General features: G+C 37.9%; 1 protein-coding gene across 1 annotated transcript; it reads right to left on the bottom strand.

Moving 5' to 3' along the window:
• Positions 1-10,539: 10,539 nt before the first annotated feature.
• On the bottom strand, positions 10,540-12,134 carry LOC115922987. Its single transcript, XM_030982884.1, has 2 exons — positions 12,010-12,134; positions 10,540-11,199 (listed from the first exon to the last, which is right to left on the bottom strand). The coding sequence occupies exons 1-2, from the start codon at positions 12,016-12,018 to the stop codon at positions 10,723-10,725; spliced, it is 486 nt and encodes a 161-aa protein (XP_030838744.1). The 5' UTR covers positions 12,019-12,134; the 3' UTR covers positions 10,540-10,722.
• Positions 12,135-12,162: the final 28 nt, after the last annotated feature.

The following is a 12,162-nucleotide window of genomic DNA, read 5'->3' on the forward strand; positions in this document are numbered from 1 at the left end:
CAGGCTACAGGTTCAGACAATAAATGTGTCAAAAGCATAGCTAGAGGTAGTCTTTAAACAAGGCCTCGTGTCTGATAATGATATTCATATAATAATAATAATAATAAGATATTTGTATACTGCAAATTGCAAATTGCCTCTAAGCGGTTTATTTGACAATGAGCGACCGAAAAGAGACTAATGGGGAAACCCTTCTTATAGTGTCCTTTCCCTTTTGACAAGTGCAACCCATTTTTTTAATAAGATTCCTTCACTTTCTCATAAATGTCCCTATCACCTCTGATAAATAGCTATTAAATTATGTTTAGTGCCCCTTTTCCTTTGCAATAAGCATTCCATTTCCATTCTCATAAGTGCCCTTTTCCTTTCTGGTAAGTGCCCCATTACGGGTACGAGAAGTACCCCGTACCACCTCTGATAATTACCCTATTCGAATCTGACAGGTACACATTTCACTTTGACAAGAGCCCCATTGTCTTTGTAATACTTGCCCCCTTCCCATTCTGATAAGCGCCCTTTTCCTTTTTATAGATGCCCCTTTTCAACCCCAATAACCCCCGCCCCCCCAAAAAAAAATTGCCATTATTCAGATCTGAATATTTTCTTTTAGAATAAGTGCCCACTTTTCATTCTCATATGTGCCCCTTTTCATTTCTGGTGAGTGCCTTTTTCCAGGTGCGATAAATACACCCTTTTCACCTTTAATATTATTTTGTAGCCCTATTTTACTTTGACTCGTGCCCCTTTTCCTTTTTAACAAGTGCAATTTTTCCCTTCTAATAAGTAACATATTTCCTTCGGATTCGTGCCCATTTACCTTTTTGTTTGAGCCCCTTCCTTCAACAGATGCCCCATTTCCCATTGTCCCTTTTCGCGTGCAAGAGAAGAAGTGGCCTCATTTTCATCTCTGATAATCGTCTTTTTTACTTTGAGACAACACCTTTTCTTTTCTAATAACTGTCCTTTTCCCTTCTGACAAGTGCCTACTTTTACTTTCTTCATAACATGCAACCCTCATTTAAAGCGACTTAGAGTCCCCTTTTCTTTAATTTTCCCTGGAACTCGCTCGCTACGCTAGCTCACAATTATAGTTGTTATAATTAATGTTACTTATTACATAATTTGTCAGTCTTTCTTCAATTACATTATGCTTAAAACTCATTTATGGTTTGTTGTTTAATTCTCTTTAATATAAAGCCAAACAACACAAATGAAGTGTTTTTCGTCCACGTCCGCCTGCTCTTTGGATACCGCCTTCTTTTTTTAAAAAACTATTTACTATTCAGAAGAAATAGAATAAGAAAAAAAAAAGCCTGTGATTTACATTTTGTTTAAATAGCTTCTAAAGTGATACACATCATTTGTTTTGTCATACATTGAACCAGTACACTAACCGTCTTAGCACAATATATGCGAATAAATAGGCTTGTCCAGCTATATTGAGCTGGCAGCCATCTCTTTAAAAAAATTGCAATTTTTTTTAGCAAAATAGTAAATAGTAATACCCCCCCCCTTTTTTTTTTTCTAAGTCCGGCCAAGAAATACCTTATTTATGTTATTTGGCCTTAGTTTGGTGTCTTGATAAAATTCGTTTTGGTTTTATATAGCCATTTAGGCAGTCTAGTCGTCAAACATTGATTTTTCACAAGTGCGCTATTTTGTTGATTTGTTTGGTTTTCCAAATATGAACGGCTTGGAATTTTAGCTAAGCTTTTGACACAGCTTCTTCTTTCTTTTACAATTGACTATTTTGCCACACACAATGTTATAAATTATTGTTTATATATTCTTATATACAATTACATGTCATATAGGTTTGTCTGTACATGTAGCCCGTTATCAAGCTGTTTGGCGTGGGGTCGAAAATAGAGTCTGTTCTCAAAGACACGGGAAATGCGCATGCGTATGTGCGTTTTTTTGTCTTCTTCATGTTTGGGAATCCCCATCATCAACGATTGTGCAATGCTGGTTGCCTGGGTGAATCTAGGTGTGGGAACCGTTAACATGTATTCTATCTTCCAAACCATACACCACCGTCAAGTGAAAGAGGGCGACATTTCTATTAGCGACACGGCCAAAGATTGAATGTTCGGTCCTCGCTTCGCCCGGCTCAGAATAATTCTCATTATTTATGAGTAATAACTTGAGTCTCGATCTTCATGGCAATCGTTTAACATCTGCAGGCCATTTATCCCCCTCTCTCTCTTCCCCCCTCTCTCTCTCTCTCTCTCTTTCTTACTCCTATCTCTCTCTCTCTTCTTCTCAATCGGAGTGAACCTCTCACCCTCCACTCCCTAATTGGGCTCTATCTACCACCCCTCCCCCCCCCCCCTCCCCCCACCACCACACCCATTCTTGCACAAGCCGCTTAAATGTCATGCGGGGGCTATAAGCTTAACGTTTACTGTGTATGATTCATTTGAGAATATAGAAACAAAACTGAATAACTTTAAACTAAAACAAGTATGCAATGTCGTTTATATATATCATCGAAATGAATCCTATCTTGGGTGTACACAACACTTTGTATGCCACGGCAGATTTAAATATTTCACGATAACAATATTACCAAGGGAGGATTCATCAGCATCAATGCTTTTCTTCCTGAAGGCGCTGCAAATAGTATTACCCCAACAACTAACAGGTGCTTACACCTGGGTGAAGGATGTCAAATGTAGATTAATGTCTTGCCAAAAGATGTTGGTGCCTGGCTGTGAATTAACCACTATACCGACGACACCTCCACAGTTAATTTGTGAAAGGTCATGACGATTCCAGAGGGACCATGTGGCATTCCTTCCCCTTCCAAGTAAAACAAACCTGATGCCTTTTCCTTTTTTTTCCTTGTCAGAATTGATATATTTCAAGACTAATAACTCATTTAATTTGCTGTATAAAAATGTAGAGGAGTAGAAATCAGCTCGGGAGTTTAGAATATTAGAGATCACTTCGTTTTGGATTTGAATCAATTCCAAGTTATAGTGGAATCCGCTCTAAAGAGTGATTTGCGTTACTCTCTTCAGAGTGGTTTTTCTAACATGATTCCTGAAAGAGTGCAATCCCACTCCTGTACATTTAAAGAGTGTGACATCCCCTTTGTTTACATGTGCCGTGCCACAAACCCCTCTTCCCACCCATTGGAAAATCCTGGATCCGCCACTGTATATCAACTCATTCAATTCACTTCAATGTGGTTTATTTTAAATACAGGGTAGTAGTCCAGGGAATAATTGCGCAAGGTTTACAATGTACGAATGGTCATGTAGTTTGTAGTAGTATTTATTTCCGTATAAAAACATCGTAAAAATGCATAAAATACGGTGGATAGCCCACATTCAGCTAACCCGACATGGGAAAGCTGGTCTTCCGTGGGGTCTGGAACAATAACATAAACAAAACAGAACATAAATACATATATGAACAACAGTAAATACATTTTGAAAAAGAAAAAAAAAAGTAATATAAAATAAAGGAAAAAAAAAAATCATTAAAAACAAGTAATCATAACAAAATAAGGAGGGGGGGGGGGACCATGTGCTACTGTAACAGTTCTGCAATCTTAGATTTGAATGTATTAATACAAGGGGAGGATTTGATATGAGGAGGAAGTGTGTTGTAGGCCTTTGCGTTTCTATACTTGAATGGTCTTTTGAGGTAATTTGTTCTCGGTTTGGGTAATTTTATTTGAGCTCCAATTCGGGAAGGGTAGGAATGGGTTCTCAACTCAAATTCATTTCTTAAATCCTCGGGGGTTAGATTATTCATAATTTTATACATAAGAACAAGGGAATGAAACAGCATCTTCGATTTAAACCCCCAAAAAAAACATTGATAAGAAGTTAAAATACTTAACCATTAGAAATAATCACACTTTCATACAAGCACAACGTTATGGAAACAAAAAGTTCATCTGATGCAAAAAAAAAAATAGAATTTAAGGATCAGTCGAATGTTACCGAAAATTAGTTGTTTTAACATTATGATGCAGTATGGAATACAAACTATTTTAAATTGATTATTCCAAGATGCATAGTTATGTGTGAATCACAGAGCAATGTTGGATATAAAGTAAGGCGAGGCTTCAAAAATATCGACACCAGCAGGCTGCCGCCTCACGTATTGGCGCATCGAGGCTGCAATTACGGCCAAAGCCTGGCTGGGGCAATTATTTTTCACTTATTAGCCCAGCCGGCTTGCGCCAGGCTGGGATCTGAGGCTCGGTTTCTATTCGAAAGGCGGCAGCCGGCGCATGCTTTTGAATGCCATTTCCTACCGCCATCGGTAGCCGGCTGAGCTAATTTAAAAAAATGCAGCCAGGACGCACAAGTGCAGTTAGCTGCCGCTGGCTGGTATATTTATTTTTGACGCCTCGCCTAAATGAGACAGAAAATATATGTTTTGTAATACAAACATAAGGGTAAGATGGTATCCTTACCCGAGCCCAATGAAACCAGTATCTCGGAATGCTTTTATAAGACATCTTGGTTTCATCGCTTCAAACAGCTCGGATCGTTGCTTCTGAGTTAGATCAGCTCCAGGATCTAATCTGAAGATGCTCTCCAGTGTAATCTTGGAATTCATTTCCATGGTTACTGGTTCCTAAATATATCCTGCTGAAGATGTTTTAAAATTTAAATTTAAATTGAAAGCAAAATATTTATAAATTGTCCATGTTTTAAACGACAACAACAATTAATTGCATTTTCCCCCGGTCCCCAACAGGAAAAAACTCCTCTTTGGGGCCCTGTACTATGGTTCAGGACATGCCCAAATAGAAGAATTTTTTATGTTAGTAGTCGGGGCAAAATGCAATGAATTATTGATAATCTATTGCATTTTTTTTTTTTGGTTTGTAATTATGGGGGCGGCGACGTACCCTAGCCCCCGCTGCGTACAGTCATGGTTTAGTGGCTAAGCAATGGCCCCGTTACTGTGAGCCGCTAGGATCAAATTTAACCGTGTTCATGTGCTATATATTAGTGCCCTTTTATGAGGCATTGATCCTCATTACTGTCAGTTATGACTTAATGACGTGGGTCCCCTAGTTGATTAGCATAGTAGCCTACACATGCTTTTTCAATTCAATCCAAGGTTTATTAAAAACATTTGTCGCAGCCCAATGGCTGAAGTGGTCATGTGTACAATAAAAACACTCAATGCATATTCAAACATAAAATACAGCAGTCACGCAAAACAAACACTAACAAATTATTATTAAATAAGATCTGAGAATGTATACTATTATCTAGATCTTCTAGGAATAAATCATTGTCAAAATCATTCCATAAATTGGGGTAAAAATAATTATTCCATCATTATGACCAACAGTGTAATTATTAATTCCATATTCCCTTGTTCCTTATTCTATTTGGACAATAATTGTATGACTGATATTAACGACAACAACACAATATATATATTAGGACGGTGTTAAATGAATACCATAAATCCTAGTTTTCACATTAGTATGAACGTAATTATTGTACGTACCGCGATATGATGATTTTCAGTCAGTGTTCTACTATGGGAATATTGTAACGATTAACGAAACCAAAATGTGTATAAATAGACAAGACTAAATTTCGCTCATACAATAATTCCTAACACCAAGCACAGCGCCGTATGTTAGGTACAAAGTTCATTGCCACCGATCGTACACGCAATGCGGCGAATCCCCGGCTCGTTATAGTGGTAGGATGGTAGTATAGTAACAAAATGGTACCATGCAGGGGCAGGGTGCTAGTAGAGGTAGGTTTGTATTAGCCTTTAGGCCATTTATTAGAAAGACATGTTTCGCGTCCTGATTTTTTGAAAAATAGGAAGGAGGAGGCCCTTTTTATATATTTCTTTATCTAAAATGGCATTAATTAAGCACGGTTCGTAGCCTCAGCTATACAGGTGAACCGGTCGGGTCCACCGTCCAAATGTTCTCTCGTCACTGTAGCTTCGGGAAATTTGACCCCTGTTGACCCGTAATTTGGAGGGGGGGGGGGGCGAAACATGAGGTTTTAATTTGCCTTTGTGCAATGGCGAAAGGGTAACTACTTGTTATTATGTTTACTACATTCATTCAGTTTTCCATTAACATCAAGTTGTATTTTCATCGGATAGGGTCTTTAAGCATACATTTGGTCACATTCTAAAAAGGGGCCTACTCTCAAAACAGCAATCACCAGTTTGCACAATATCTGCAGATGAACAGGCCATGTTGATGATGTTGCCCTGCTAGGCCAAGTTAATAATATGCCCACGAAACTTATGTATCTTGTAATAAACATCGGTCTATTTTCAAGTTAAAAGGGGAAGGGGAGGTGACAAACACACAGACCAGTGGAAGAAACATTTATTATAAATTTCTCATATTCCCCTCTCCAGGCAGCCAGGCCTTATTTGTGACACTGGCAGGTCACTAATTGGCGGGGGGGTCCAGGGGCTAGGGGCTGAGCCCCATGAAGCTCAGGGGGTTTAGACACTTAATTACGGTCAGATGAGCATATTTTGATACTTCATTTCTTTCTCTCTTTAATTCCTTTTCTATTTAACATACTTTTCAAAAACTTTAGGGAGACTTGAGCCCCCAAACCCCGCCGTTATGCAGGTTTTGACATGAAGGCTTCTAAAAAACATATTTTTTGCCTGACTGTAAATTTTTTAATTTTTTAATTTTCCATCAAACGCATAAAAAAGAATATTTTACAGAAGTCCCGGAAAATCATGTCATTTCAGCAACTTTTGTAAATCACTGGTATCGAATTAGAAATAAACCACGTTTGAATGTTAAATGGGGGGGGGGGGGAGGGGGGACTGCCCCCCCCCCCATCAGTATGCCAGTGTCCGGGGGCTCATGTCTTCTCACCCTTATAATAATAATAAAAAAAACACGATTTCTCACCCTCTTACAATATTTCCACGATATTCCTGCTTACTCTCCTTTTCTTTGAATGGAATATAATTTGTATGTGATTCAATTCATTTAATTATTTCTTATTTTTCTTTTTGGTTATAAAACACTAACCATTTTTACTTCTTTACTGCTGATTTTGTTTCGGGGGCGGAGGGCGTTTTGTTTTTCTTTTGTTGGGAGGGGGAGAAACATATAGAAACGTTGTATCATCCGCTCAATCTGACTTGCGTGCATAGAACAAATAAGCATTTTTCCATGAAAAAGTGAAGTTTTCTAAAATGTGCGTTTTTTTCAAGCATTGGGGCGCCCGGAAGTCACTCGGGTAACATTTCATAAAGTATAATATCGAAAGACCATATGCAAATTTTCTGTACTTTCGTCGGAAAAAATACATTTATCCAGCACAATGTCGTCTCTTTTTGCGTTGGAGAAGAGCAAATAGCGAGTTTCAATCACACTTTGGCCGCTCTCGCAAGCTCTCACTCGTTTCACTGTATTCAAGCGACTTTGGGGCAAGCGGTTAATGAAAATTCTAATCGTTAGCTTTCTTTTGGTATTAAACTTGTTTTGATTGATTGTATAATTTTGTCGGAATAAAGGAAACAAAAAGGCTCGACCAATAACTTATCAGTGTCTGAACTGACCTTTTGACCTTGAATTTCCTGATGCAAGCGCACTAATGACGTCATCTTTGCTAAATCGGCGTCTTTTATCGTAAAATGCGACACTTTCACAATGTGTATACATCTTTTTTTTAACTATTAGTAAGATTTAACATATTTTTTCTGATATCACTGAAGTTTTGGGTTTTATGTAATGAGTAATTTTAAAATAAGAGCCATTTACTGTTTTAATTTACTGGATCGTACCATTCAAGTCGCAGGGTAGAAAGATGCATTTTTCAACAGCGCCAAATTTAATTTACGTTCCGACATTCTGTTAAATAGGTTCGTGTTGTTCAGAATCCACTGCTTTCTGCTCCAACAAACGTCCACATGCGGAGTCGTTTATCAACTAAATTATTCAAATTTATGGATCCTTCCTAGCTTCCCAGGTGTTTGTGTTGATGTTAAAGCATTTCATTCACCTGCTATTATTCTTTGTACTCCAATTGCCAGAACGCAAATTTCATTTTGGTTTTATAGTTTCATCGGAGTCGTTTATCAACTATATGTATTCAAACTTATGAATGCTTCCTCCCCAGGTGTTTGTGGTGTTTATGCATTTCATTCACCTGTTAAAATTCTTTGTACTCCAATTGTTAGAATACAAAATGCATTTTGGTTTTATAGTTTCATAAGTAAGTCAATAAAAGAGTATGTTCTGCACAATAAAAACAATGTGTGTCCCTATTGTACAATGTAATGTGTCCCCTCATTTTGTAATAGTTAATTTACCCATTCACATTATGGAACTACCTGCCCGATGAAGCCAGTGGCCTGTGACCCCTGAGCACTAAACACCGTGTGGTAGTCAGTTTGTGATCAACTTCTTTTATGAGACAAAATACAAGCAAACGTTTCCATATGTGCATTGTGCCCCCCTCACTTTTTCGATTAGGGGCGTCCGCCCCCACCCCCCCCCCTTCCCTCGCTTCCGGCGCCTATAAATAGGTGCCAGGGTATGGTCAGAACATAAGACTTTAGAAAACAAGTTATTTTCATGAAAGAAGAAGAAGAAAAGAAAAAAATAGGAAGAAGAAGAAGATGATGATTGTGTCATCTAGGAATAGCATAATTACCATGATCACAGTAAGTTCTATGTTATCGATACAAATATAATTTAATGGGAAAAAGGAGTGGGAGCTGTTGGAGGAGGAGGAGCAGGAAAGAACAAGAAATAAGAATTAAAGAAATTTTGCTAAGAATGAGGAACTCTTGTGAACGAAAAAAGCACACCGAAAAAGCATAACTTTAAAAGCGCAAATATTTATTCTCTTTATTCTAGTTCTGTTTTTTTACGAACGCAAGTCATGATTTCCAAAATAGCCAGAGAAATACATAATATAAAAGGCGTACATTCTTTACTACATAACAGGTATTTAATCATTTAGTGCAATTGAATTTATTTTATAAAAGTTAATTATGTAAAAAAAGAATTGAAAGCAAAACAAAAACACTGAAAGAATGAAAGGGGGGAGAGAAGTACGAGAGAATGCAAATTGCTACCAAAAATGAGGAATTCTTGTGAACGAAAAGAAAAAAACACACACCAAGCATGACTTTAAAAGCGTAATTATATTTTCTCTTCATCAAGGAATAACATCATCAGAGAGAGTAGTGTTATATCTACGAACAATACATGATATAAAAACATTCATTCTCTACTACATACCCAGGTACTGTATGTACTCATATAATGCAATTGAGTATATTTCATAAAAGTGCAATATTAAAATAAAATTTAATGGTTTGCAAAACAGAAACACTGATAAAGCGAAAGACCTTTTAAGATAGAGACATGCCTCAGGCACAGTATTTAAAATGTCAGAAAACAGTACTTTAACATAGGTTTACCTTACACGAACTATACAGAACATGTATTATGATCAGTGCCACTTATTATTCTATTAGGACTAGGAAGGAGGGGGACGTAGGGGGCAACCACCCGATTAAGAATCAGTATCAACCAACTTCACCCCTCCTTTCTACCAGTGTCAATCAGATTCAACCCCTCCTTACTACCGCTTTTATTTAGATTCATCCTTCTATCTGCCTCTTTAAATCAGATTCTCCTTTTTTTTAATTTGATTTATTGATTTCTGCATTTTTCATACAATAATAATCAGGTACAATATGAACATTTTAATAGTACTTTTTTCTTCTTTAAATCACAATGAATAACACAATTTATGCCCAAAAATGTTGGGAATGATTGACATAGCAAATGCAAAAGAGCTGCAGCGAAAGTTTGCGCTTGAAGTGCATGCAGCTCTGTAACTTATGAGTACAGCCACAACAAAATATGATAATATAAACAGGCAAAAAACAACAGAAACTCAATGGCAAAAAATGACAAAAAATGACTTGCTTCAGGAAACAGAGAGACAGATAGAGAGGAATAGAGGAATAATTGGTGTGCGGCTAACAAAAAAGGCACATGTTATTTAAATACCGAGTAAATAAGTCTTACTACATGAAAGGTTTTCGTTGCGTTATAAGAATCAATTTACCCCTGCTTTCTACCAGTTTCAATTACATTCAGCCTCTCCTTACTACGAGTCTAATCAGATTCACCAAGTTCTTTATACCAGTGTGACAGTGTCTATCAATTTACTCCCTCTTTTCTACCACATGATATGATAACAATTTTGTTGTTGCTCTATTGGAGCTACACAAATTAAAGTTACAAAAATATCCAAATAAGTGAGGGAAATCAACTACCCCGCCCCACATCCAATTGATACTCTAGACTGCAGTACATGTGAGGACACAAGCAAATGGCTTTATTCTGCACCTCATTCCTCTAAAAACGTACATCCTTGCTTGCAATACATTCTATAAGTCTGACACACATATTGCTTTATACAGAAACACGAAAGACAACGTTGCAGTAGTACACTTACGGCACACAGCATTTCATAGCAAACTATCACAACACATGGTTTTTACATTTACTTCTATGATCTCCATAAAATACACAATTACAAAAACATGTGTCATATTACTGATGCTACTGATATAAAGAGCAATAGACCAAAGGCCGAACCTTGTAATCTCCCCTCACCCCCCCCCCCCGAAAAAAAAAACACATAAACGCATTTTCATCTTATGAGAGGCCTGAAAATGACTCCTTCCTTTCTGCCACTTTCAATCAATTTACCCCTTCTTTTTACCAGTTTCAATCAGCTTCACCCCCATCTTACTACCGGATTCGATCAGCTTCATATTCTCACTTCTACCGTTGGCAATAAGCTTCAAAGCATTCATACTCATACTGTTCCCAGTCATCTTCACAACATACTCCAAACTACCATTGGTCATCAGGGAGTCTTGTACCAGAAAGCAAGCCTTGACAAATCTTCCGATACACAGCCCTCCTTGCTGATAAGCCGTTTGCTGAAAGCTATTCTCGGCACCCCTGATATCCCCGTAGATCTCATACCTATTCAAAAACAGGATCCGGAGCTCCTTTATAACGTCGATGAAGAACTTAACACAATTACCCTCCATGCACTCCAAGAGATCTGTGATATAGTCTAGGAGTTTCTTAGCGATCGAAAAAAAATTACATTTTGTCAGAGTCTGGGCAACATCTTCAAGGGCTGTGCCGAGGAGTTGTAGACCTTGGAATACCTAGGAAAAAAGAGGCATGAACATAAGAAAAAAATGTATATACAAAATTTGTATAAACATACTAACAACATAAAAAACAATGATAATAATATAAAAAAAATAAAATAAAACAATGACGACTCTCTTCAACCACACAGCTGGATGTATGGGAATTCAGCCGTCATGCAAACATTTCTTGCTGCTTAAGCCCCTCTCTCACTGAATTTGCGTAGAGTTGCGAAGTGTTGCGTACCGAGTACGCCGAGGCTACGTATTAATGAAAAATTTTGCTTTGGCGTATTTCCTGCGGAGGTTATGCGTAGGCTGGCGTACATTACGTAGGTCTGGCGTTAAGGGTACGTAGGTGCGCATGTACGATCTTGGACGCCTTTATACGCTTTTAATGATTCGTCGGACTGGCGCAGGGTAGCGTACTATTATGTAGGCATGGCGAACATTAACGTAGTTCTGCGTTGACTTGCGTAAAAATGCGTACTTTCTGCCTCTAGCGTCTACGCCGAAAGTACGCGAAAAAATTAAACATGTTTAATTTGTTGCGTCCATCTCGCGTACTCTTTTGCGTCCCTCAGCGTATAATTACGTATGCCAGCGTACGCTCGGCGTAGTCGATTCACAATACTACGCAACTCTATGTATGGCCCGGTGTGAAAGGGTCTCGTTGCAAAAAAGAAGGAAATCTTTAAAACAACATCGCTTCACAGACATAACCGTAGAATCAAAACGCCTTACCGAAAGTTGATAAACTTCGTGTCATTTTATTTAGGAATACATACATACCCCAAAACTGAGTGAACAGTCGTTAGTAATTACCTTTCCCATCTTGAACTCATGGAAACACTCCTCAAATATCTGTATGGTCTGTAGACCCTCATTTATACATGCATCAATGTTATCCGTAGGAACACCCAGACCGGTGTATATACCTCGGAAAAGTTGCAAAATATCTGACTCCTGGGATTCGTT

The sequence above is a fragment of the Strongylocentrotus purpuratus genome, unplaced genomic scaffold, assembly GCF_000002235.5.
Source record: "Strongylocentrotus purpuratus isolate Spur 01 unplaced genomic scaffold, Spur_5.0 spur5_scaffold_13, whole genome shotgun sequence".
In the NCBI taxonomy this organism is placed as follows: Eukaryota; Metazoa; Echinodermata; class Echinoidea; order Camarodonta; family Strongylocentrotidae; genus Strongylocentrotus; species Strongylocentrotus purpuratus.